This window comes from Strix uralensis, chromosome 5 (genome assembly GCF_047716275.1).
Source record: "Strix uralensis isolate ZFMK-TIS-50842 chromosome 5, bStrUra1, whole genome shotgun sequence".
Classification (NCBI taxonomy): Eukaryota; Metazoa; Chordata; class Aves; order Strigiformes; family Strigidae; genus Strix; species Strix uralensis.
In genome coordinates, this window is record NC_133976.1 from 7,748,170 (window position 1) to 7,775,600 (window position 27,431).

The 27,431-nt window shown below is 39.9% G+C and overlaps 1 protein-coding gene across 2 annotated transcripts in view; it reads right to left on the reverse strand.

Moving 5' to 3' along the window:
* The window catches only part of BEND7 (BEN domain containing 7), a 48,299-nt gene that overhangs the window by 17,149 nt on the left and 3,719 nt on the right, over positions 1-27,431 (reverse strand). For both annotated transcript variants that reach the window (XM_074869801.1, XM_074869802.1), the window contains exons 2-6: positions 26,868-26,951; positions 16,932-17,231; positions 10,874-10,996; positions 8,158-8,423; positions 3,766-3,991 (exon numbers count right to left, since the gene is read on the reverse strand). In XM_074869801.1, the coding sequence (XP_074725902.1) occupies positions 3,766-3,991; positions 8,158-8,423; positions 10,874-10,996; positions 16,932-17,231; positions 26,868-26,951 (999 nt within the window). The remainder of the gene's footprint in view (positions 1-3,765; positions 3,992-8,157; positions 8,424-10,873; positions 10,997-16,931; positions 17,232-26,867; positions 26,952-27,431) is intronic.

Here is a 27,431-nt window from a genome sequence, read left to right on the forward strand (position 1 = left end):
GTCAGTGTTAGGTTAACAGTTGGACTAGATGATCTTCAAGGTCTTTTCCAACCTCGATGATCCTGTGATTCTGTGACAATCTCTGACACTAGGCTGTACCCAGCCCACCCACCGCAGGTGCCTACTGTGGGCATTATGACCACTGTCTGCTCTTGCCTGCACAGGAAGCCAGAGTCTGCAGTCTTGGAGAGCCAATGTGTTAATTTGTTTCTCTTCTCTAACTTGCTTGCTCTTCTCTTGAATGAAAGTCAAAATAGATTTGATTGCTCAATGTGTGGTTAGGGAAACACCAACATGGGCAAAAAGGAATGGGGACGCAGTAGAAAGGAGGCAGAAATGGGACTCCCCCCCAACCATAGAATCATAGATTGGTTTGAGTTGAAAGGGACTTCTAAAGATCATCTACTCCAACTCCCCTACCAGGGCAGGGACATCTTGCACTAGCCCAGGTTGCTCAAAGCCCCATCCAACCTGGCCTTGAACACTTCCAATGATTTTCCAGGCAATCTGCTCCAGTGTCTCACCACCCTATCATTACAAAAAATAGTCTTCCTATTGTCCAATCTAAACCTACCCTCTTTCAGTTTAGAACTGCTGCCCCTTGTCCTGTCACTACAGACCCTGGTAAAAAAGTTTGTCTCAATTGTCCTTATAAGCCCCCTTTAAGTATTGAAAGTCCACTATAAGGTCTCCCTGAAGCCCAACTCTCTCAGCTTTTCTTCATAGGAGAGGTGTTCCAGCCTTCTGATCATTTTTGTGGCCTCCTCTGGCCCCGCTCCAAAAGGTCCATGTGTTCCCTGTACTGGGACCCCAGAGCTGGACACAGGGGGGATCTCATGAGAGCTGGCCACACTGCTCTGATGCAGCCCAGGACACAGTTGGCTTTCTGGGCTGCGAGCGCACATTGCTGGCTCACGTCCAGCTTTTCATCCACCAATACCCCCAAGTCCCTCTCTGCAGGGCTGCTCTCAACCCCTTCATCCCCCAGTCTGCACTGATACTGGGGGTTGCCCTGACCCAGTTGCAGGACCTTGTACTGAGTCTTATTGAACCTCACGAGGTTCACATGGGCCCAGGTCCATCTAGATGTCATCCCTTCCCTCTAGCAAATCAACTGCATCACTCAGCATGGTGTCTGCAAACTTGCTGAGGATGCATTCAATCCCACTATGTAATTGATGAAGATATTAAATAGTATTGGTTCCAGCATGGATCCCTGAGGGACACATCACACTCATATCTGAACACAGCTCATTGACTTCTGCAGGGAAGGATTTCTAGTCAACGACATAAAGGAAAAAATAACCGCTTCTAATCTTTTCTTTTTTTTTTTAAATCTTTTTTCCCCCTAGTTCTAAGTGAAAGATTGATGCAACTCGCAAGGGAAACTGATTGCCCAGGAGAAACACTGCAACTGATTCAACAAGTGCCACTAAATACCCGAAGTCAAAAGAGAGAATTTCTCCCCGGCTAATCATCCTTTTGCAGAAGCACTAAATTACTTGTAAGGATGGCAGTTAAAATGTTTTCAGACAGGAAGAGCGATTTTCAAGCAAACAGTCTCTCCTTTAAGTTCTCTGCTTGTTTTTGTCATGAATGTAGCCTTTTCTCCACTTTTGTATTTCTGTCATGGAAAAGGACTAAAAGTGCTACTAAAGGATATCTGGGCACGTGGTAGAGGAATGTCCTAATGATAATAATGCAAACAACATGGTATTGTTCTTGTGGAGATTTCATACTGGCTCAGTTATTTCTTGGAATAAATGAAACCACAGTGTCTGATAGCCCAGCTCTTTGGAGGAAAGAAGGGTGCTATTGGAGTCAGGCTGAGTAAAGATCCACAGGACCTCAGCTCTTGGCATCTTATTCCATTACAGCTTTTAGGGATGGGTTCCCCTATCAGGGATCAGGCACTAGCATTTGGGAAACACTGTAAATGCCAATAAAGATCACTGTTATTACAGTGGTACCTAGTAGTACCATCACAGATTAAATTTATCTGGTGGAACTACAACTCCCCCCCTTCTCCTCCCAAACTCAAGGGAAGAGGTTAAACCAAGCCTCAGAATTTGCTCTAATAATACAAGCTTGGCTACTGAGAAACACTGCTCTCTGCAGTGGGTGATGACTGCTATTTTAGTAGTGCTGCTGCATCTACTGAAAAACATTTCTTTTATCACAGTGCTGCTCAAATTAAAGGTGGTTTTTTTTTTAAAAAAAAAAAGTAATTTTGAACTCCTTTTTCTTCCACTTAAGTTATTTATTAAAGCTTTTAAGGAAGAATAAGATACAGATAGAGTGAATTCAACTTTGGATTTTTGCAGATTACTGAGTTCAAGAAAGGAAGATATAAAAAAGTGTTTGTGAATTATACCTAATTATAAGCATAACTGTAAGAAAGTCTGCCAGCAACTCTGTAAGACGTATTACGACTATGACACAGCCACAACATATACTTTAGCGCAGAATTGCACAGGCTGAAAAGGTCTTCTGGAGGTCTCCATGAACAGCCTGCTGTTCACAGCATGGCCAACTAGATCACAACGCTCTGGACTGTCACCAGTCAAGTTTTAAGTATTTCCAGCAATGGAGATCCTGCAGCCCCTCTGAGCCCCTATTCCACTGTTCAACCAGCCTTACGTTGAAAGCTTTTCCTAGATCACGTTGAAATTTTCCATGTGTCTGATACCTCTCGCGCCTCTGAGAAGAGTCTGACTCCATCTTCTCTGTTACACCATGCTATTAGGTAGTCGTAGACAGCAGTAAGGTTTCTCCTGAATCATCTTTTCTCCAGTTCTCTCAGCCTCTCCTCATACGTCACTTCACACACATACTTCACTGCTTATCTGCTTCAGTACCATAAATCTTGGCAGCCCTTCACTGGACTCAAGCCAGTATGCCAATGCCTATCTTGCATGGGGAAAGGGGCCCAAAGTGGACACAGAGGTGCTTGCAAAAGGTTCCCTTGCTTCCTTTTGCTGCCAATGGACTAAAAGGAGCTCTTCTCATTGCCTTATGTCTCCTAGGTTAGCAATCTGTACATCAGGACAAGTCACAGACTCTAAAATAAGCTCTATTTTGCAACACAGCCTGTCTTTTGGTAACTTGGGTATTTTCTCTCCTATATCAGATTTCAAAATAATAGAATCCAGTTCAGAATCTCTGACCCAATATGTTCTTTATATGTTGCAATCACAGAGTTTGAAGGTACACATGTTCTTCTGCAAGCTAGAAAGCAGTGATTGCTAAGATAAAACACCCAGCAGAGGATCCTCACACCAAGAAATTTGCTCCCACAAGAGGAGAACCACCACCATTCTTATAAGCATCAAATTCATCTCAGTCCCAGTATTATCTTCCTCCATCTCTCCCCAATCCACCCACCAAATACTGAACTATTTACGGAGCAGACACAGTCAGATGCAGTTGCAAGCCTCAGAATTTTGATCGAAGAGGATCAGTTACGCTGTCATTATGTTTTCAAGATTTCTTTGCATCTCTGATATCCGGAAAAAAAAAAAATTATCTTATACGAACACTGAGTTTCTAACCTTAGAGCCTGACTTCAGAAACCAGGATCATTGGCTTAAAATTAACACAAGCTGTCCCTGTAGAAGCTATTTTTAACAAGTGAATGAAAGGGAATAAAAATAAGACTGCATATTTTAATAGACCTAACACACGTCAGAAATTCTAATCCCCTTACACTCTCCTTAGCTGAGAATATGTTCTAATTACACATACGAAAGAAAGCAAAAACCATACCTTTTATTGCACCCACAATATTTTGGTCTAGTCCCTTCCGGTTGTCATTGAGCCCTCTTTTCCTTTTGCCATTTGGTAAAGAGTTAGCCAAAGTCTTGTCATCAAAAAATGCACAGACCAGCTTCCTAAAGAGCAGACTTCCTGAGCGAGTATAGTTTGATAATATAGAGTCCAGCTGAGATTTCGGCATGAAGACGTCAAAGCCTTCTGCAAGTTGCACTTCTGGCTACCAAAAGAATACAAATGTTTTAATTAAATGAGCATTCAAAGACATTATTTCACTTCAATCATGCATGTGGTGAGACTTTACAATCACTTAATCAAACCATGAATCTTTTCCCAGCTATTCAGTACCACAGCAGCCTACTTCATTGAAATCAAACCCTATCAGTGAATAAGCACCTTAAAAGGCAAATCAAATAACCGTACTCATGTCTAGCCACTGTAATAGTTAACAATTACTGACATCATTTCTAGGCGTACAGCTAACAAAGAAAAGAGATACCTTTCAATACTGGATAATAATGACAAACCAGAGGATCATCCCAGAGCAATACTACTATGTGATGCTTTTTGGCCATTTATCTAACTATTTTATGGATTTGTTTCACTGCCAAATGATGCGAATGAGCGTTCTGTGGGGCAGCCAGGCATTTCCAAGAAGCACAAATGCAGGGCTACCAGCCCATTCCACATGGTTTCCCAAGAGGGCTTCCAGCAGAGATACAGCCCATACAAGTAGAAGTAGATGATGAGTTTGAGGTTGCCCTTGGAACCAGCACTTGCTGATCATCCATTTCTTCCTCCTTTTCATATTCCCCAAACGCATCCTTAGAAGAGGATGATGTTAGATAGACAGCTTATTTCAGCACAAAAAACCTCAGTGGTAAATCACAGGGATTTATGCGACTGCTAGAAAGTGAGATGGAGAGACAGAAGCAGAAACAAAATCATCCTGTATTTCACAAGAGTCTTGTCTCAAGTACATTGTGGGCCAAAGCAGATAAAGGCCTTCAAGGAAGTCCCCTTACTAAGAGTCTTTTTGCTGCCCCTGTCTGTACATATCAGAAATTACATGAACAATATCTGCAGTATTTTCTTCTGTGACTACCACACACTGCTTACACAAGACATCTGTATGGAAAAATTATGTATCTAGAAAGAGGATACATCATGAATAAACTAAAATTTTTAAGATATTATCCAGAAGTTGGAAAGGGAGGAAAAAAATCAGTGGTCATGGTATGAGAAAATAAGTTAACATTATAGCCTTGCTCCTTTTCTTCCCCTACTTGAAAGTATATCCACCAGTGATGGTGCATTTTTAAAGATGTTTACAGAGCAAGAGCAAATGCCATCTTCCATTAAATCACCTGCAAATGCCTTGAGTCTAGACAGAAGAAAGGGCTGTCAATCTCAGAAGGATTTGGCTGTGTAACTCTTTTCCTATGGATTTTTAAAAACCTGTATCAAGAGAGTTACAGCAAGCAGAATATTTTCAAAGCACATACTATCATTGGATATACACGTGTATTGTGTGATAAAACTGAAGATTACAATGCTCTGGGAAGCCAGGATGACAAATCTTAAAATATGCATATACTAATAAAAAAAAAAAAAAAAAAATCTAAAAAGCACTTAAGTTTCTCAGCTTGTTCTGGATGAAAAGTTGTTTTTTACCTTGAGAACTTTCAAAATGCTGGGTCCAGCAAAAGTCAGAGTTACTCTATTTGATGTTTGATAATGTTCTGATGTAGGTGGGTTTTTAATATGTTAATTCTAAACTTTCTGATGACAGAAAAGATTTTCAAGAGTAAATAAATTGGGCCAAGTTTATAACTTGGGAAAAATTCTACTTCATGTTAATCAAAACCAGAATGTAGTTGTTGTGGTGATGAAGGTATCCTGTCCTATTCTGTTACTTGGGTCTTATGATAGCAATCTAGGACGACCTCAATGAACCAAGACACCTAGGGCAGACAAATCACCTTCACTAATACAGCTGTAAAAGACATTTCAAACCTTACCATGCACCAGCACGGAGGACTCAAAATTATTTCAGTTTTGACTATTTTATTCTTAATACAGGAATCAATTTGTATTTCAGTGAAACAATTTGAAGGCAAAATGCTGATTTATTCTTGCTTTCCTTTAGCAGTAAACTATTCTTCAGTCAAAGACAATCAGTAACTAACTGAACTTTATGATCACTTTGAATGCGATTTCTCAAAAGTAAAAGCATTTGTTAGTAGATAATGATCATGGCATAAGGAACTGGTGGATAAACTATTTTGTGTACAATCAAATAAATAAGACCTGAATGTCAAAGGCTTTTGCTGTGCTAAAATTAACAGGCTGCGAATTAGATTTAATCCTAGACATTTTAGTAGGTTGTACGACATAGACTAGAAATGATTAGGTTATAAATGAAATATTTTAACAGTAAAACAAACACACGAAAGTTTAACTAAGAGTAACAGATGATTACTTTTAAAAAACAGGTTCTCTGATTCATGGGCTAGATTAAGAGTTGGTCTCACAAAGACTTTTTCCACCTCCATAAGTAGCAGTATTTCATCTCAGCAAATCTGAACTAATTGCACTGGTTTCGGTAGCCCCAATTTTATACACACTGAACTGAGATTTTTTTCTTAAAGTTCAATAAATGTTGGCAAAATAACAGCAGCAGTAGTCCTGGCGTATGACACCGCACACACTACAGACAACCTGTGCCACATTCTCAAGGGAACATTTATTTATGGTGCTGTGTAAAACGTCTTTCAGTTTTTTCAGGCACTCAGACATGCTGGTCGTGAGCACACTAGAGATGCTTATGAATACACAGAAAAAGATAATGCCGCCATTCATTCTGAAAGAAGTGACTTTCTTTAGCCTTCTCAAAATGTTTAAAGTCACATTTTATTTTAGCTGTTAAATATATCTATTTTCAGAACTCAACTGTTTTCTTTCCAAAGACAAAACAAAATCAATTTGTTTGTCTCAGGGTTCTGGCTCTGTAAATTTAGTCAAACAACTACTGTGGCAAGCAGGGACCAAAGCATGGGAGGGCAGATGAGGACCTGATTTATGAGCCACACGTTTTCTCTTCTTTTTTTACTTAGGTCAAATTGGCACCTATAAAGAATTGTGTCCAGTGATGGAACACATTCATAAAGCCAAATTAAATTCCATTGCAAGTACAAATCTGTTTTCAAAACCGTGTTTCAAGCTGAAAAGAGTGCCACAAGCAAAGAAAAATTATAAGCACAAACTGTGTACTGGAGATAAATTACCAGTCCCTCCCCAAACCATTCCCTCAAACATTACTAAGCATAATAGTACAAAAGGAAAACCTCTGAAAAAGCATCAAACTAGTTACTCTGTGTCACTACACCGACTCTGTGGTATGAGACTGCAATCTAATTAGTGGTGTGGCTTGCATCTATATAACTGAATTATCATGACTGCTCTTTTTTATTATTAGTTCCCACTTCCAGAAAGGTAGAATATTATCTGCTGCATTGTTTTCATTTACGCTTATTGATACTGAATTTAATTATGTTTTTCTAGCTCATAGTACTTAGGAAATTGGAAACTGCCTGCTCAAAATTAAAAATATATTAGAGAAATTAATGATCAGTTTACTTATCAGTGAACTAGTTCAGATGACATCTATTTTGTCATTAAACAAAGCCAATCACCCACCAGATACATGAAACTTCTATCAATGTGTACACGTTACATGAATCAAGAAAACACACATTGCAATTTTACACACGAAAAGTACATATTTTTATAGAGTGGCAAATTTTGGCTCCGTTAGTCACACTGACATCATCAACAGTGTCAAGGCTCTCACCCAGCAACCACAGCAATGAAGACCAAATGACCCAATTCAGCAAAGACTGGAGGTACGAACTTTATAGAGGTGAGGAGTCCCCTGAAGCCAGTGGGACCAGCCAGGCCTGAAACAGCACATAAATACACCTCGGCAGGATAAAGGCATACGTTTGGACTATGTGTGCTCATCAGCAAATGACAGGGTTGTGAACAGTTTATACATGCAGCACTTTTCACGGCTGCTGATCTCACGGTGGCTTTTGGCAACAGGAGAGGTGAAGAACAAGTTTCCACTGCAAGCTCAAACAACAGACAGCCTCAAACACAAGGGAGAACTACACACTCACGAAAGTTGAAGAAAAATCCCAAAAACTTTGTAATCAGCACTCCCCCCTTCTAACCCTACTGTCTCCATTCAATCCTACCCAAGATTTGCTTGTTTATTCTAAAAAAAAAGTGGGAACGCACATCAACCTGACTTGAGTACTGATTCTCCTGAATGAGTTAGTCCTTTAAAATCCCATGATCCCACGTATTAAAATATTAACTTACATCTGATGAAGCTGATTCAAGGATAATTCCAAATCCTGAAACAGGGGTTTCTGGTTTTAGCGGGGGGTCAACTGCTTGCAGACTCGATCGTTCCGAGTTTGCTGATAGCTTCTTTTCATGCTCTGCAGGGTTGGGTTTCTTATTCATGGTAACTGGTTCAAAAGTTTTGAGAGGCAGTTTTTTCTTTTTATTTCTCTTTCTTGATATTGTTGACTTTTGTGCACAAATCAGAGGAACAGGAGGCTGCTGTCTGTTTTGAGTCCCAACTGAATGAAAGAAAGCAATGAATTAAATTTATAGACAAAAGCACATGTATAACCACACAGATGCACTATTAAACTACCCACATACTGAACTTATCTTCTAGATAAGTGGTATGGTTTCAGGGCTGTTTGTGCATGTGAAACAGTTACATTTTATCACCTTTGCATAATTTTCCAATCTGTACAATGCGGATAATGACACTGAGCTCCACTATGAGGTTTTTCAAGACATACTGATGAACAGCATTTTAGGAAAATGAGGAATACATGGTTCTTTTTCCTAGTGACCACTGGATGGTTGGTGAAATGAAGGACTTAAGTAATGATTAATTTGTATACCCTCCTGAATGACTGAGAATCTCATTGTTTTTGAGCATCTTTTCCTGATAAAGATAATACAAGTGCTAATGCAATTACAGTTATTTTTATGAACGTAGTCACCAAGTTAATTAGCTCAGCAAGAACATTTCAAGTACCATTATGTCAAGAATGAGTGAAAATACTATTCAATGGTTTAATTTCTGGGAAAAAATAACCCAAAGTTGCATCAGTCAGTTCTGTTCATACACAGAAACTGACAGTTCATGTGTTACCTCTGAAATCTAAGAGACCATATTTTGTATTTATCAATATTTTGCATTTTCCAGTATCCACAATCATTTGTATAAATTAAGGCACCAATCCTGAACCTGTATCAATGTGAGAGAGTTCTCCAGCAGAATGCTACTCAGATACAGTTATATGTCTGGATGAATCAAGTAAGATTAAGGTCAAACCAAAAAAAGCCAGAAGTGCTACAAATGCAAATCAAACTCATTTGAGCTACGAGTGAACGACAAATAGTCCTCATCTACAAAGCTTGAGGAAAAAAATAAACCTCGGAGTACTGTTTATTAAAAGATTTCTGGGATACTTCTTTTCTGGTAAGGATTTACAAGATTGTAATTTGTAGTTTATCATTTAGACAGAAGGGTGTTTCAATACTAAAATAAGTTATTACACTTTCGCTTATATGTGTGCATTTTAGTTTTTTCTTTTAGCAACAAAAATGCCAAATGATTTTTTTTCTCTGCAAAACCATCATCTCATGCCTACTAGAAAATATGAACTATTATTCCCAGTGAATCAAGACATTCACTAATTAACAAGGTACTTATACTGTAGACACATAATAAATAAGAAATGTTCCTGCTATTGAGGAGCCAGCTCTTCTGGCATAAACCCCAGTTCTGTACCTCTCACCCACAAGTCATTTTTAATCATGCACGTAATTTCAATGAAATCAGTGCAACTCCATAAAGAATTCCCTGTCCCAACAGACTGTAAAACTGGTCATTTGTGTGCTTCTTTGTAAATCGATGACTTTTAGAAAAGCATTTTTATGTGTATCAACTAATATTACAAAACCTGTCTGATCCTTCCCGTCACTCACTCAAGCGCTATACGCCGTGGAGACAAGGAGTTTAGTCAGTCCTTCACTCCACCCATATATCAGTTAATTACTCAACACTCCCTCTCCTAACAGAGGTCTTATCCAGTCAGTTTAAGAGAAAAACCTCCATGGCTCCACTCCCCATCACTCACACTGGATGGGCAACTCAACTGACAAAATCTCCAATTCCTCATTAGTATTAACACTAATTTTTAGGAAGCACAGAGGCTGCAGTTTCAGAGCAGCCTATGATGACCTACCTAACTCCTAGCTGTCATGGTCTCGTTATGTTGCTGGCTCTAGTGCTCTTCTGGCTCTGCACTGTTCTATTTCAACTCCTAACCTAGCAGAAAACTAGACTCAATGGTTTTCCCCAATGAACAGATTATTGCTGGTTCAGCCAGTAGAAAGAACTGGTAAACCAGCCTGAAGAAGGGTGGAGGCCACAACATGCAGCAGCTAGCTCAGTTGAGGCTACCACAGAGCTGTAACTTGAAAGAAGTGTTATACAATAACTCTTAAGTGGCCTTCTAATTTTTTTTTTTCTGCCCCTAAGATCAGCGAACTGGTAAGCAGACAACAGGTAAAGTAGCATTTTGCACCTCTGAATGTATACACTGTGAACACAAACTGGGGGTGGTTATGGCATATTCACCTACCCACTCCCACTAATAGAGTATCTAATCACGTTAGGTCTTTTTTTTACTTTAGCCTTAAAAGATTCCTACAAGATAATATCCCATGTTACAGGTAAGGATCCAAGAAGTAAATGTATTTCCAAGAAGCCTGTGAAAATCTGACTTTGAACGATGTGTCAAGAGAGCAGGAAACAGACCAGGTTTTCCTAAGTCTCCACATAGATTTCTGTCTTACTAGACCATTCCTCCTAACAAGAACATAGAATAGTTTGGGTTGGAAGGGACCTCCAAAGATCATTCAGTCCAACCCCCCTGCAATGAGCAGGGTCATCTTCAACTAGATGTTTGTCATGGATATGCATGTATGGGACCAATCATTGTACCTGCTTGAATCTGCATCAATTTTCGCATGGTCTTGAGCTCTTGAAGAATAGCCTGTAGGGTTGACTGGCAATTACACGTACAGCAGTTTGGTCCAATTGATGAATTCACCATTGGTATTTCTCCTGAGAGAGAGAGAAACAAAATGGGAGAGAGATGCTGTACCCCACACAAAAACACCCAAACAACAATTACCAGCAGGCATTTGAAACTATTATAAATATACCCTATCATGAAATCAGATCCACAGCAAAAAAGGAAATAATTTTCAACATGATCACTTTTAAGAGGAAGGGGACACTAGTTTTTATCCAATTACTAGTACATGCAATTATATACAGTAGGGGATGCAATGTTACACAGGCTGGAGAAGACTGCTCAGAGTGTGAATACAATGCACTCTTCACAGCAGGGCTCTCTATTGTCAGGCTAGTTCATCTTGAATAACAATAGCACCAAACCTCATTATAAACATACCCACTTTATCACACACACAAAAAAACCCCATCTCCCAGAACAGTCTTACAAAGAATGAAGACAGTCTGTGTAATAAAGGTTTATACTGTACATTAAATGAGGGCCTAAGAATTTTTAAACTGCTTGAATGTTACATGTGATTCTTTACTACGTGAAAAATTGAGAATTAAAATAAATACCCTATTTGGAAAGAAAAAATCCACCAGGATGGAAAAGAACCACCAGCAAGGAAACCTTTCAAATCTGTTCTTCTGTTTGCTAGGGTGGGATTGTTTTCTATGGCATGTTTTCCAGCACTGTGACCTATAAGACGGGCTTTCCATAGTTGCCCTTTGAAAATTAATACAGTAGTTCAACAGATTCTTCTTTTCTAGTAATTCTTACTAGTGTTTATCTGAATTTACATACTTTTAGTTCTAGCCCTTAGCAGTGCTTTTATTACTGCCTTGCGTTCCACAAGTTTAGCATCGTAGGTCCTGAACTGGGACAGGCTACAGCTGAGATATTTCAAGCTTTACCTGAATAGTTGTATCCTGCACTTATTTCAAAATAGCTGTATCCCTAGCTTTAGCAGTGCAAATAAAAATTTCAAAATTCAGCAAGACACCTAGCAGTACCTGCTTGAAACTGAGGCCAGATGGGATGCACCCCCCTTCCTTTCAAAATGTGCTTACAGTCACTGAAATTGATGGCTATTTTACTGCTCATCAAAACATGCAAGATCATTTTATGAAGATAGGTACAAATGGTTCTAACAAAAATCACGTTGCTTGGTGTCCCATGTGGTGGACTTCAGAGAATGTATTTCCCTTTTTCCTCCATAGCTTGACAGTTATCAGGTGCCCTTTAATCATTACTTAGCTAAAGTGAACATAAGCAACTCATTTAATTTCGCTCATAAATCCTCCCATTTTTCATTATTACTTTTGCTTTCCTCTGAAGTCAAAACAGTTTATTAATACCTTTTCAGGTTTGGTTTGTGTTCTTTCATCAGAGGTCCCTGATGTCAGACCCACACAGATCCCCTGACTTCAAATCCTCATTTGAAATGGCTAAAAATCCTGTCACTGCTAAATCGCTCCCACCCTTTCCTAGTTCTTCCAGCGTGTCCCTCCATCCTCAAATCTCCCTTCCCAGGCACTTGTTCTCTACCTCCTTCCATTCAGTCCTTCAGTTCTGAAGCAACATCTATGAGACTTGAGCAAACTGGTGGTCTTTCTCCCAAAAGTGAGCTACTTGTGAAGCTAAACTGATGCGTCACTTAAAGGTTGTTGACATCTTCTGGGTGTTGCTCTCCTCCTTTCCTCAGATATTTAGATTGTCCACACTACTGCAATTACAAATTTTGGTATTTTAAAATATCATCCATGGTCAAAAACTGTTAATACTGCATTAAGATAAATGGAGCAGCTAAGAATCTTTACAAATCTAGCAAACAGGAATGCAACAGTTCCACCAGCTGCTTCTTTCCAAGGTTTCAGCTGTAAATAAACGAAGTTTTTAAAAGTAAAAAGTGATCTGGAAAACAGGCTGAGTCTCAAATTAAAACAAAAAGAGGTTACTGACTCAGCAGGACTCTGCCTAGTTTGATCTCACCCTTCCTTTGTACACAGTCTATTCACTGAAAGTTCCTTGGGGCATGGATGGGATTTTATCTTTTTAATGGTCCATAAAGCGTTTACCTCATTGTTACAGGGACAGAGGGAAAAAAAATAATGTTATCTTTAGCTTTGCTGCAGATTACTCAGAATCCCTCAACCTGGCTCTACAGATACCCTTTACCTATCTGTTAAAGGTAAAAGTTTTAAGTATATGAGGTTCAAGACTACTTATAATTTAACAGCATTGGCATAACTCTGTACTTTTCAGTGAGAAAAGCAGGTACTCCAGAAACAAAGTCCCAGGAAATTCAGAGAATTTTATTAAAGGAAGACAAATACATAGTAATAACATCCTTCCTCCAGTGCTTTCTCAGTTGTGTTATAGACTAATAAGCTCCTCGGGATAAAGCCTGTCCCCTCTCTTGATCAGAATCCAACATTCTAGTGGGCTTCTGGAAATAATATCTGAAAGACTACAGTGGGAGACAGGGCTGGCGGCTTTTGTTTCCTTCTTAACAAACACTCTACATCGTGGTGAATTGCATGTGAAAACTTGGACAAATTGTATCAGTAAATACCTGTACATCTTTCCTGTTGCAATGTAACATGTTCCTAATGAAAGCACGCAGACACACAGGCTCCTGATGGAAAACCAAAGGGTCTATTTTCCCATTGAGGCACAGGGGATTTACATTATAATCTCCATTAGCATTGATAGAAATTACCCATGTAAATCTACCATAGGTACTGGAAATGGGAAAAGAGACCACCAATATTTTAAATCAAAGCAGGGTTCTACTGACTTCATACATATTCATGAGGGTTTTTTATTTTCTTTCTATCCTCCCTCCTCTGATCAGTTACTGTGTTGTAAGAAACATCTTGTAGAGTGTTCTCAGTCATTGTTCCAAGCACTATCTTTATCATTTTTAGAGGACAAAAGCAACCCTTTTCAACTTGTTATAAATCAATTTTTAATTTTAAAAGGAGAACAGACTTTTTATTTTTATGAAGGAGTCTTTAAAGAGCCATCTCCCTCTCTTCTGGAAGTTAGCCAGCAGGCAAATTTGATACCAGCTTGCATGATTGAGAGAAGGATACGACACAAATACATTAGTTGCTTCCCTGTGTGAGCAGCAAGTAGCCCAGGACAGTGGTTCTCACAGCTGGGTCTGCTGAGAGTGAATTCACCTGGTGTAACATTGCTACCACAAGTTTATATTTGAAAAGCATGCAAGTGCAATCCATTGAAAATGATCCTGACACAACCAAAAAGCAATTCAGCTGCTGCATCACTGCTGGATTTGCTACAGAACAAAAGAAACAAAACTGAAATGTTTTAGACAGACTATATGACTTTGTTGCTTCTAACAGGGCAGACATGTTACTCGTCATTTGTAGCCCCAAGAGGTTTCCACTAAATGCAGTGGGTCACAGATGTCTACCTAACATCCTGACTTGTGGAACTGTTGCTTTAAATCTAGTTTGAAATAAATCACTTCGTTTTTCAAGTATATTCCTACTCTTCCCGCTGTTGCTGCAATGCCTAGGCTCCCCACATTCCTCCTTTTCTCTCTTTTTGCCAATACCTTTTTCAGGACCACTTTCTATACCAGCACTTGTTAAACATCCATTCCAGCCTCTCCTTGAACCACCTTTACCATGCAAGTAGATAAATATATTAGTTAGATGGATTTAGCATGCCTGTTACATTCAAATTTGAGTAATTCAGGTGGCCTACAACATACATCTTGGCTTCCTTTACATTATCTATCCACAATGGACAGAAAGAGTTTCTGGACTCAGACGCCCGCTACAGACGGCTGGACACCTCCCCAGTGATGACTTAGGCCCGACAGCCCCACGTAATAAGCTTACCTCCTACCTACACAGTTTTGCTCTGCTGAGTTTAAACACCATGGTAAGTACCAAGGAGTAACATCTCCCTTGAGGTATTGTTCAGCATTTCTACACCCAGCTTTTAAGGACTTTGCCCATCCCTCAAATAACATCTAAAATACTGTGTTAGATGCTCAGGCTCCCAGCGCAAGCGATGGGGGGAATCAGGCACGTTATGCTGGCCATCCAGCAGTGCTGTGTGCTGGCTGAGGAGCAGTTTCAGAGCTTGCTCACAGCCCAGAAATGCATCAGAAGTTTCCCTTCAGAGCCAAAGCAGCAAAACTGTCTGTCAGGATCGCAGCACCCCACTGGAGGTAGACACTTCTAACCAAAGAGCTACGCAGATCATCTTTCCAAAGGTGGCCAGAGGAGAGAGCCCACGCCCATCTTTATGTAATAACCTAAAAGATTGCATTCCTTTGTGCAGCAGGACAGCTGCAGAGGGAGGGGTGGAAGGTGCCTCCTGGTGCACTTCACCAAGAGCTGGGAGACTGGGCATTCCTCCTGTCCAGCCCAGGCGCTCACTCAACCCAACCCTTCTACTGTCTCACAGACCGTTCTAACCTGTAAAAGATCATAAATCAGCTGAACCTTTCCTCCCCATACAAAAAATTAAAGTGCTGACATTTTCTTGTGTATGGGGCCAAATCCTGTCAACATGTTTTAGCTCACATGCTGAATCAGGCCCCTGAGGGGACAGAGGTGCTGCTCCACCTACTTTCTGGATCCGGGAACTAGGCACCTAATCTGTGCAGGCTTGGGCACTTCTGTGCATGCAGAGAACTGTCCTTGCCAGTGCCCAGGGACTCTCAGGGCAAAGAGGGAGATGTGTGATGAATTTCTGGTCCTTCCATATTTAGAAGATTGTTGTGGCGGGATTTTGAGAGCACAGTTTTAGACCTGGATGCTAAATCCCATCAAGTGTTTTCCCCTGCTCCCCTGGATCCGCACCTTTAAAAAAAACAAACCACCATTTTTTCCTATTATAAAATAAATAAAACTAGCATGACTTACTGCAACATCTTTCTCCAGGTCAACCAGTATCTCTGTGTGAATCACTGTCTCTACAGAGAAACAGTCAATCTGGTGAAACCTAGGGCTGTATGTTTTTTTCGTGCAGTGACAGTACTTCCTAGAGGACAGTACTAAGAATAGTAATAGTATTTTTCTTTTTAACTGTTACAAGCAATGAGAACTTGTATGCCTTTAGAGAAGAATACATTGCAGATGCTCCTATTGGGAAGTACGAACACCTTGAGAATCAAGTAGAAATTGATGACGTTTTCAAACGCAATCTCACAATTTACTATCTTCCAGAATTTAGAACTGAGGTACCCGTTTAATTTACCCTCCCCTCTAAATTTAGGGTTGAATATCAGGAGAAAAACTTTCTGAACTGAATTTAGATCATTAAAAAAGACTTTCAGGAATCTGGCAGTAAAACCTCCATTCTCTGGGACCTAAAACAAGAGAAAAGCATTTTAAGGGCACACTGACATCTACTTTAGACCAGAATTATCTGCCAGTGCGGACCATGGCCTAGTACATGCTGTTCATAGGTAGACTCCATCATCTCTTTTCCAATGGTCCCATCAGAATAAAAGCCTAAGGCTGTGATGGGATTTTGTACCCGAAGTTCAGCGGTCAGTTATAAGGCTGATGCCATCCCCTTATGAAAGTCAGTAGAATCTTGCTCCGCAAGTGGTGTCACAACAGTGCTACATTACTCATTGCAAAGAGGAGTGGTAGAGGTTGACACTTAATTAGTTATGAATTTAATAACAATGGCAAAAGCTGTTTTTATAAGTACTGTATAGAAATTAAGCCTGTAACAGCATTGAGTAATTCTGTCCTATCACCAGGAATCCATTTTAAAAGCCAAGACAGATGGTAGCAGAATGCACCGTGCCCACTTTCGCACGTTTTCAAAGTGATAACTATGTGCTCATTTTGTAGACTCTGAACTATAACTGCTTTCAGTGCAGCGGTACAATAAATCATCACAACAAAGGCAGAAATTTAGTACAGTACAAGGAGAGGGAAAAAAAAAAGTACTTTTCTCAGTATCTAATGCAGATCATACCATTGGATGCCACAGTTCGCGTTTGATTTTGGAATGTTTTGGATCGAGTTCCATATTGCCCTGAAAAATGGCTAGCTTGGGGTGATAATTCATTCCATGCACCGCTCTGTGAAGGATGAAGGCTCGCCTGGGACTCTGCAGGGGGATTCAGGCGCTGGGTCCAGGCTAAGTCTAAATCTTGGGGCTCCTCCTTCAGTTTTTCTCCTTCTTTGCCAACTCGTTGATAGATTCTTCCAGTGCTGTCATTCAGTAATCTTCTCATCCCTGTAATTTGTTTTTTAATTTCCCGGCTTTCATCTCCTAATGAAAACAGAGCCACAGTTATCACTGTAAATTAGCAAAAACGGTAATGGGTAGAGATTAGTGATTTTAGATGCCAATAAGAGTTGGAGTACAAAAATAAATATATAAAGACAGGAAGGAAAAGAGATGGTTGAGTGGTCGTTGGTATGTACCAGGCTACGCTTTAACACAGTGATGGTTGACATCTCTCATAGTTGAAAGACCTGCTGAACTTGGCTTTCTTGATGCTGTTTCTAAAGCTTTGATGAGTAAGATAATTTTTCTCCAGAATGAAATAATAATAGCTACAGCAGTTTCAAATAAACTATCTTTTTAAGAGACTGATCCTATTCAGGCATTGACACGAGTGGATATTCTCCTCAAGTAAAGCCTAAAGGATCAGACCCTTTACGTATCAGTTTGCTATATGCTGAAGGATAGATCCTACAAAGAAAAGATAAACCACAAAAAGCACCACACCACACGCACACACACAGAGCAACACTGCATCTATTGATTTTAATGAACAGGATCAGCTCCTGAATTTAATAATACTGGATTATACAGGAATAAATTAAAAAGCAGCTAATGCGTGTATAACCGTACATAGCCTAACTGCTGGATGTCTTAAAAATATAGATTATGAAAACGAAATGAAAACATACACAAGAAAAATGTGACTGTTCCAAATAAATTCAGGGCATTTAAATAATAACAATTACATACTTTAATACTCCTGGCACCATTTAAGTATTAATTTTACATATGAAACTGCTGATTGCACAATGAATATATGTGTTTTGGGCAGATAGCAGCTATTTTGCTTGTTAAAGCATACATTACATTTCACTAGTAATAAGGAAGTGTTCATAGCCCCTTCTGAAATAAGAAGCTTCTGTATTTTACTAGTAATAGAAAAATCAAACATCCTAAGCAAACGGAATAACGAAGATCAAGAAATTGATGTATCAACCTTCCTTTATAGCATACTTAATATAGCAAGACTTGGTATCCTCTATTCAATTACATTCATGCTTCCCAAAATAACCTATTTTTAGCAAAGTGATAGTGAAAAGGAAACTTCAGAAGGAAAAAAACCAACCCTCCAAAAACCGAGATGCGACGTGCATCATCTGTAGTTCAACAAGGTATTTGAAAGTGTGCTTATGCAAGGCATGTGAACAACTTTATCAACTCAACAGCACTATTCATTTGCCTAAACTTAGGCGCATGCTTAAATAGCTGGCTAAACCAGACAGCTAAAAGAACTGCAACTCCCTCCCCAATACGGGCCAAGCTCAACGTGGCCAGGACACACTGCAAGCCCAGCGTACCTAGGGATGCGCAGTGCCCGAAGAGGGAGTTTTTGCTCTAGGAGGCAAATAAGCAGAAGGGGAGATGAGCTGTACGATCCATTCCAGCCTCTGCTGAATCAGAGCATCTCCTGCTTGACCTGGTGCACCAGTTCCCTGGGCCGGCGCCAGCTGGCTCCAGCCCACCCTGATCCAGCAAGGAGAGTGGGCGGTTTGCAAGAAAGCTTCTAGTCCAAACTTAGAAAAATATTTGTCAACCCCATACAGCGATATTCTAGCACCACTTCCACTCCAGCTAAAGTGGTGAGAAAAACCCTTTGCAAGAAGTTCTGCACTGTATTTATTTTGCTGGTTTGCCTGCGGATTTATGTGTGATTTAATTAACAAATTGCAGCACCAATTCCTTTAAAATGGCACTTTTTGGCCCCAACCCAACCAGGGGTTGACTGTTTGCAGTTTCCAACCTCAAGAGGCTGCAAACCACCACCAGACTCCCATTATTGAGATACTCAGACCCGTACACTGAAGACTGCTTTTCTCCTGTGTTTAGCTGTATCTGCCCATACTCAAGCTCCAAACACTCCCCCTACACCGGAGCGTGAAGCCGTCCCTTACCATCGTACCATTTAACAGCACACCAAGCTCTCAGAGTTTTACACTGGTGTTTCAGATTTCTATTCAATAGCAAAATATATCCGAGTATCAAAAAAGCTTCCCACCCACCTCATCCTGTCGGGTGTAGTGACTGTGTGCTACGTGGCTGGTCAGGTGACACACTGTTGGAAAGATTAAATTTCCCTTACCGAAATACATAAAATATTAATGTTAATTGAGCTTATTCACCCTTGATTCTAGTCCCTTGTTCTTTCATATAGAAGCCTGCCTATACAGGGACATCAGTATACTCACCTCCAAACAGGAAAACCCTTACATTTATGCTGCAACAAACCCTGAACTTGCATCCTACGTAAACATGACTTTGCGTTTAGGTAGCTCCCTACTTAAAACAGGGAGATTCCCTCTCTGTGAACTTGTTTGTCAGGTTGGTTTTTTTTTTGTTGTTATTTTTACAGATTTTTCTGTTTGCGTTTTTTGTTGTCAGTGCTTTTTTTGGGGGTGTTCTGTTTTTTAAATATGTCTTCTGTTTTGTAAGGAAGGGCATTAAAAACACACAGGCTACAAGCTTGACTTAGTCTTCAGCGCAAGTTTCATCCCCCCCTCTCCCAGTTACGACTTTTTACAGCTTTTAATTTGTAGCTGGCCAGCGACAGCAGCATCCTTCCCAACATAAGGGGAGAGTAGCTGATGTTACACTGTCTGGATCTGCAGGCAGGCACAGGTACAGATTTAACTTCTTGCTCCCTGGTTATCTCATTTGGCTATTAGCTCTGAAGCCCAACGATAGCATTTTGTTATCAGCTATTCCACTGCTGATGATTTTCACAGATAATAACCATGTAATTTAAAAATTAAAAAAAGGAAGATGGGGCACAGAGAAAACCAAACAGCTCAAGCTACTATGTCCTACAGAAGAGCCACCCTAATCAAGCATCAAAAAAAAAAAAAAAGGATCAGTTTATTACCTAGAAATCTACATCACCTATCTGTGAAAAGCCTGCTGAGATAGATGTTGAGGCCTGAGAGGAGTGGTGCATATTTCAGCCTCTCCCTGTACATATCCCATGGGTCCTCACCACTCCCGAGGAGATGGCAATGCCTCCGATTGGCAGGCTAGAGGTTTTGGATTTCCCAAGTCCCCCATGTAATCCCTTTGCTTTTATCTGAAACCAATGAAGTTACTTGCAAAACACTAAAATACTTACAAAATACTACTCAAAACAGATAAGCATGGCAAATTACAGCCTTATTTAGGAACTTATATGTAAAGACGATATTAATAACAAAAACATATTGACAATCTTTTAAAATTACCATTATAGTTGTTTCTGTGATGGCCCATTATATACAACCTATTTTTCCCACGTGGCCTGATTGTAATCTTATTAAAAAAAACCCCACACCAAAAAAACCAAGACAAAGCCCTTTTATAAATACTACATATTAAACAGTCATAAAAACTAATTTCCCCAGAATTAATTTCAGTTTCTTTCCTTACTGAAAGTGTACGTAGCATAAAAACTTCCTGCTTTGAAAGTTGTAAAAACGTTAAAAATTAAATGCACAAATATAAGCCAGAACTGTTCTCAGATGAAGTAGCATTCACATGCTAAGTGTGCACCTGTCTGAAGCAACAGATCTGTAAACAACTCCAGTTAACAAAATATTATTGATAACTCATTAATTCCATTCTTTGTCCCTATATGCCTGACCATTCTTTCACTATAATGCTTATTAAACTTAATATAGCACACTGCCTACAAACAAGTTATACTTTTTCTGAATAATTTGTCAAATATTATTATAGTGCTACGAAGAATTGTAAAATTATATGCAACCATACCCATATGTTAAAATATCAATCTTTATCCAGTATTAGAGAAATGGTAACCACATTTGCAATTCACGTGTGTTTCAAAGTGTATGAATGACTGAATAGAGTTAAGGTTGGACAACTGTCTGTATTTGGTGTTCTCTTCCTTTGACTTATATAAACAAATAACCATAATCTCTTGGACCAATATGTTGCAATTAATTTATCTTTAACATTTATGCTTCTCATGTTTTGGGAAATATAAATGAGTAGTTGACCTTTTCAACGGTTTGATTTTCTATGATTTACTGTCTAGTTTTATGTTGTGTTGTCTTTTAGCAGATGAAACTCCTACAGAAACTTTTCCTTTCTTGGCTGTACAAATAGGGCTTTTTCCTCTATCAGGCTGCCTGTTGAAGGTAATTGTGAATCTCACAGATTTCCACCTTTGTGTCAGAGTAGGCTGAAATTGGTGGGCGAGTTCCGAAGCTATCAGGACTGTAGGAATGGCAGCGACAGCCAGCCAGCCAAGCACATGTGAGCTGACAACATTAGCCTGGTTTGTAAGGAAACAAGGCTTCAGAGGTAAGAGAAAGTGGAAGTCAATGTGTATGGCTTGAAAGCTCAATAAAAAAATAATAAATAATTGCAACGGGTTATATAATCAAACATATTAAATGACGGTTTATTAGACACCACTTGATGGCTGACCTTCCTGGAAGAAGGCCAGCAAAACTCAGCTGCCGTGTTTGAAGATTTTGTAAGGGCTAATTCAGAGCAGCTCAAGGAATCCAGAGGAACGTGCATGCAGGGCACACATCTCTGCTGCACCGCCAGGCTGAACTCACCAAAACACCTTTCTGAATGTTACGTGATATTCAAGTATTTCCTTCAAAGACAGTTATCCCAGAAGGGAGCTAGCCAGCCCTTCTCAGTAAAAACTATACCCATATCAAACCATAACTTTCAAAACTCAAGATATTTTTGCCACTGCCATCTTGCACCGCAAGTGGTCCTGAAATAGAAAATTGTGAAAGTCAGCATGGGGAAAATAGAGAAGCCATGTGCAAGATTCCTTATCAGATCAAAGACTTCCCAAATCACATGGAAAGTTGTTGTGACTGCTCTGTGGCTAATTTGAATGGGGCATCTGTGAAGCTAAATTGATGGGGTAAGCATGCATTTCTCAAATAAGCGATCCCCAGTCTTTGCTGGCATCTAAGAACCTATATTGAACAAGTAACACAGGCAACAACACGCTTTGCAAATTAAAAACCTAAACCCCAAGTCAGCAGGGAGAGCAGTGGTCACGAACAATGTCAGAGGGTCACACAAGCAACATGAGTTACGAGCTGGGGACTTTGATTACCCTAAGCTAACATATAGGGACATTTAAGCTGTCTTAGTTGAGGCATCTTAGCAGTGCTCTAAAATGCCATTTAAATGCACTTTCCCATCTTCACGTCATCACACAACGCACTAAGATTATACCTGCAGGAAAACTGGATCACCCTCAAATTAGACACCCTACTCTCAAATGAAGCGTAGAGGCAAACGGGTTGATTGACAGCCCTGCCTACAGCAAGACACAGAAAGTTAACAAGCATCACAAATACTAATGTAAGCAAAGCAATTTGCAGAATCAAAACCAGGATCGGATCCTGGGACCATTCAGGATTTGGGGGGTTATTTCTCTGGAAGCTGGATCAGCCTAGGTGGCCTGGCCACCACCAGCACAAAAATCACTCTTTTGAAGACCTTGGTGAAACAGTTTCAAAACACCCAACAGGAGCAGATACAGAAGCGTTAAGTTACACACTTTTCGTGCCACACTGCAACAGCTAAATTGCTCAGAAAAGGACAAGTGAGCAACTGTTCAATAAATGTATATATTAATGGAGTTATATAACTAAGAAAAATAATAGATATGCAACAACCTCCCCCAGTTCTTGGAAACATCCCAGGTCAAGATCATGCTTCAGCCCCAAAGGCAAATGCTTTACAGTTAGATCACCAGAGAACAGAGATACATAAACTTTTATGCAGTCTTAATTACAGAATCTACTATTGCAACAATCAGACCTGGAATACAGTTCTATTAAAAGTAACAAGTAACTTCACAGACCTGTGTTAAGTCAACTTCTTCTCTGTGAATAAATTGCAAAGGATATTATTTCTGGGACAGAATAAATTCTTGAAATTAGTAACTTATGCATCGCTCCCCTGCTCCAAGAACACATTATTTATTTTTACCATGACATAGTGAAGTTATTAATCTGCTGCCTTCCATTTCAACAATGCGAAATGCTGTAAAATGCACAGACACCTGCATTACAGTACATTTCAGTTCCACTTTATATCAGTCATAAACATCTCTGTTTTGGACATCTCTTCAAAACAAATGCTCCAAGCACACTGTGCATAGCATTCGATTTTATGAAACTATAAAAGTTCTTCACTGTTAATTACACAGACAAATGTCTCATCACACATTTGATTACCAGGATAATATAATTAGTTTTCTACATTAACCTTTCAAACATAGAGCCTGGATTTCAAGTTGAAAGCACTGTAAAAACACTCAGTCTGGAGGTATATTATATTTCCGCTTTTTTGTGATGATAATAAAATATTAAGACTAAAAAAAAAAAACCAATGTGCTGTCTGCAAAAGATATTTTTTGTATAGACAAGCTAGGTTTAACCAGCATTGTTCACAACACATGGGTGTACAGTCCCCTCATGGGCTTGTATTTCCAAGTCTGGGCTAGCAGCCCTGCGACAGAAGGTTTATGCTGATAACTGGTAAAAGCTGAAGTCAGGTCTGTCTTAAATCTTATCCATACTCAAGGTTTAAGCACTTCACTCTGGGCTGCCTCCTCGTTTTCAGGTCGAGCAGTCTCTCCTGGTATCAGATAACTAAGCCCTTCCCTTCAAAACAAAACAGATGCCAGTCCTCATCTACAAAATACAGTAGCGACATCTCCCCCCGCCCCGAATTTTGTAAAGGCTGTGTTTAGTATGTCCTTCACATAGAAAGGTGTGACTGCTTGTTTATCGTCTTACCAGAACAAAGGATTGGAGAGGACAAGCTACCACATCTCCTGCTCCAACACTGCATCACATGAGCAAACTTCCCCAGTTTACCAAGCTCCATTCAAAAAAGCAGTTGGACTTCACACCATCACAACCAGAGGTCACGTCCAGTACCACGTTCCTCTAATTGCACTGAAGCTTCCTCCAATTTTCAGCCTACATTTACACAAAGCCATGTTTTGTCCATCTGTGCGGGTACAAAACAGACCACCTAGGTTCAACAGGTCTTTCCTGACACTTGATCCTTAATTTATCTGCATGTTAAACAAACTGGATTCTTCCAATTTACTCATTTACCCTAGAAGCTCCCCTCATCTCTTCAGTTTGAGTTCATCATTCTCAACTCTGCAACCAAAACATATGCACATCCCATTCCTGATAAAGCTTCACTCGTTTATATACTGGCATTAACATTTCACCTTTTCTAAAGGTAATAGTCTCAATGATGTATCTTAGCATCTATTCACATACTAAAGGCTGCATCACATTGATGTTTCAACAGCTGATCCCATGGATCACGTAAACTGAAGAACAAACCTAAACTGGAAAACAAACTTGACTCTAAACCAACACACTGGACTGAACATCCTTCTAGGATGAATTCTGGCATAAAAAGTGAAATCAAGTGAAGCAGATTATACCCTGAAGCTCCTTATTAGTGGACAGGACACTGAGCTGGAGAAAGTGTTGTGATCCCACCATTCATGAAGCACAATGAAAAATTACTCCATGCAATGTGAAATTTTTTGAAGGAAAGCTGGAATGCCAAGTGTCACTCATCCCAGATCCCTGTTGAAAGGTGGGAGCTCAGATTTCAAGTGCTTTCAGCCTAATTTAGTCCCTGACACTGCTTTCCCTACATCTCAGATCAGTGCCTTTGTCACTAGGAATCTGGATAGAAGTGGACACCAAAGTAACCCACCAAAAATAAAGTGGATAAGGTTATATGAGCTCTGAGTAACTTACTGAATTGAACCCAACCCCGAAGGAAAAAAAAAAAAAAAAAAGCCTACTCTACAATCTTGCATGGTTATAAGTCATTCAGTCTTGTCAAAACCAAGATGCTTTGAGGAAATACAAGAGTTGGATGCTCAGGACATCATCAGGAAATAGCACCTTTTTCTTTTAATTGCAACTGAAGGTGGGCTGATTCAGTACCTGATCAGGAAGATCCTTGATAGGACTCACATTCTTAAGGCTTAAATTCTGACAAGCTCTTGAAATAGGTGAACTTTAGGCACATAAATGCCAGAGCACATTCAGTCGCAATGAAAAGCTGGGCATACTCAAAAAGAACCCCACACCAAACCCAAAGACAACACAGCCAAACCAAAAATCAAAATCAACTGGACTCATGGCACAGATGTCAAAGCACAGACTCCTGCACATCCTTAGAAGCATCTTGGGTTAAGCAAGTAAGTGCAGAACTCCTGCCAAGCTTTATCATGATTTAGGGTTGGAAGAGAAAGCATTCAAAATAAACCTCTGGTGGAGGCCACTCCATCAGGTTTATCAGACTCCACCGAAAGTGCTTACAGAACATGAAATCCAAACATAAAGTACAGCAGCCGTGTTCGCTTCTCCCTGGAAATGGGTGTAGGGAAGAAATACTTGCTCAAAATCCTAACGGCAAGAAGCTGAGAAGGGAACTTCACACAGCTCTCACCCCTGTGTAAATATTCCAACTGTCATAAGATTCCACGCTGCCCAAGACATCCCCCTGTTCTCTCCCATTTGCTGCTGATCTCTACAAGAGGATGTGGCACTATGAATTAAGCAGACAAAGGCATTTTGCATGAGGATTGGCTTCAGGTGCTGATTCACACACTTGGGACCAATGCTTCTTGCTGGCTCCAGGACTCATGCTCAGACTACAGAAACCTTGAACCACCCTACAAAAATGTTTAGGCTCCTGGTGCAGTTAAGGAGAGGCAGACACCCCCAAATTTCTCACTGCAAAGGCACCTGCTTTCTCCAAAGCCTGAGCAAGGTGTCCAAGAGCTTGCTTTATACAGCAAGAGTCATGATGGTAGCTCAAAAATCTGGCCCTTACTCCTCTGAATTTGGCCCGCCAAATTTTTGCCAATACGTGCTTTACCCACCCAGGTGAGGTCCTAGATGTGACAGGAGGGGGCTGGAAGCAGGAAAGGAAGAAGCACTCTGTAGCTGAGGAGTTAATCGGGACAAAAAGCACACAGGCAGGACAATAAAGGTTCGCTGCTAACCAGTCCTATCATGCTGTAGTATATATCATGCTGCAGACTCTATATTACTTCTCTGTTTTCTTTACACATTTTTAACTGTTGATTTAATTTAATTTTGCCATGGCAGGATTAGCAGGCAAGCTACAGAGGTGAAAGGACATTACATTAAGACAGCACATTAATCCTCTATCCCACCCAAGGCAGAAGCAAAACCAAACAAATAGCAGCTTCCTGGAAATTGAATTTCTGTTATCCAGATGTCAAAGATGTAATACCCCAATTACACAAACTATTGCCAGTGAAGCATGCCAGCGAATATGCAATGTAAATGGGGTGAGCACAGAGCTGCAAAACTGCAGAGTCAGCATCTGGCTCTGAGTGAGTGATAATTAGCACTGTGTGTAGACACTAATAAACATTTATGTCTGAAATTACAACTTTTAGCAGTGTTAATAAAGGATATATTGGCAATTCGTAGAATAAAAGGGTCTTGAAAAGAACGTCATATTAAACAATGGCAGGCGCTTCCTGTGCTTGCAGAGATTTTTTTCCTCCCTAATTGCAAATGGCCACGCTATGTTGCTCGGAAATTAATCAACACAAGCACATACCTAAAAAAACTGGTTGTGTTTCTTTGGTCTCCCCATTAACATCATTGCTGTAGTCAGAGATCTTATATATCTCATGATGGTAATCTGGAATGAAAAACGATAAAAAAAATTAGAACTCAAGTGATCTGGAAAAAATGAACACTGAACACATTGCTACAGTTTTACTACATAATTTATCAATATATCTGCAGTTTATTTCACGTACATCAAATTAACCACAGAAAATGTGCTCTGTATCAGCACCTCCTAAAAAAACTTCGCTCACACTGGAGAGACTCAGCTCAAATATTTCACAGATTTTAGGGAATAGCTACGCCTGCCCTAAATTACTGTGTTCATTTTCACAGCAAATTATCCCACCAGATGCCAATTATCTGGCTTCTTGCTTTACAGATGGAAAGCAGATTTATAATGAAATCTTTACCTTCCCAGAGACCAAGGGAAACTTTCAAACTTCACCTCAATCAGAAAAATCACCAATGTACGTTAGGGCTGCATCGTTCAGCTATCCTGACTCATATTGGTGTCACTGACCTCTGAATTCTGAGGAAAGGAGGATCAGGG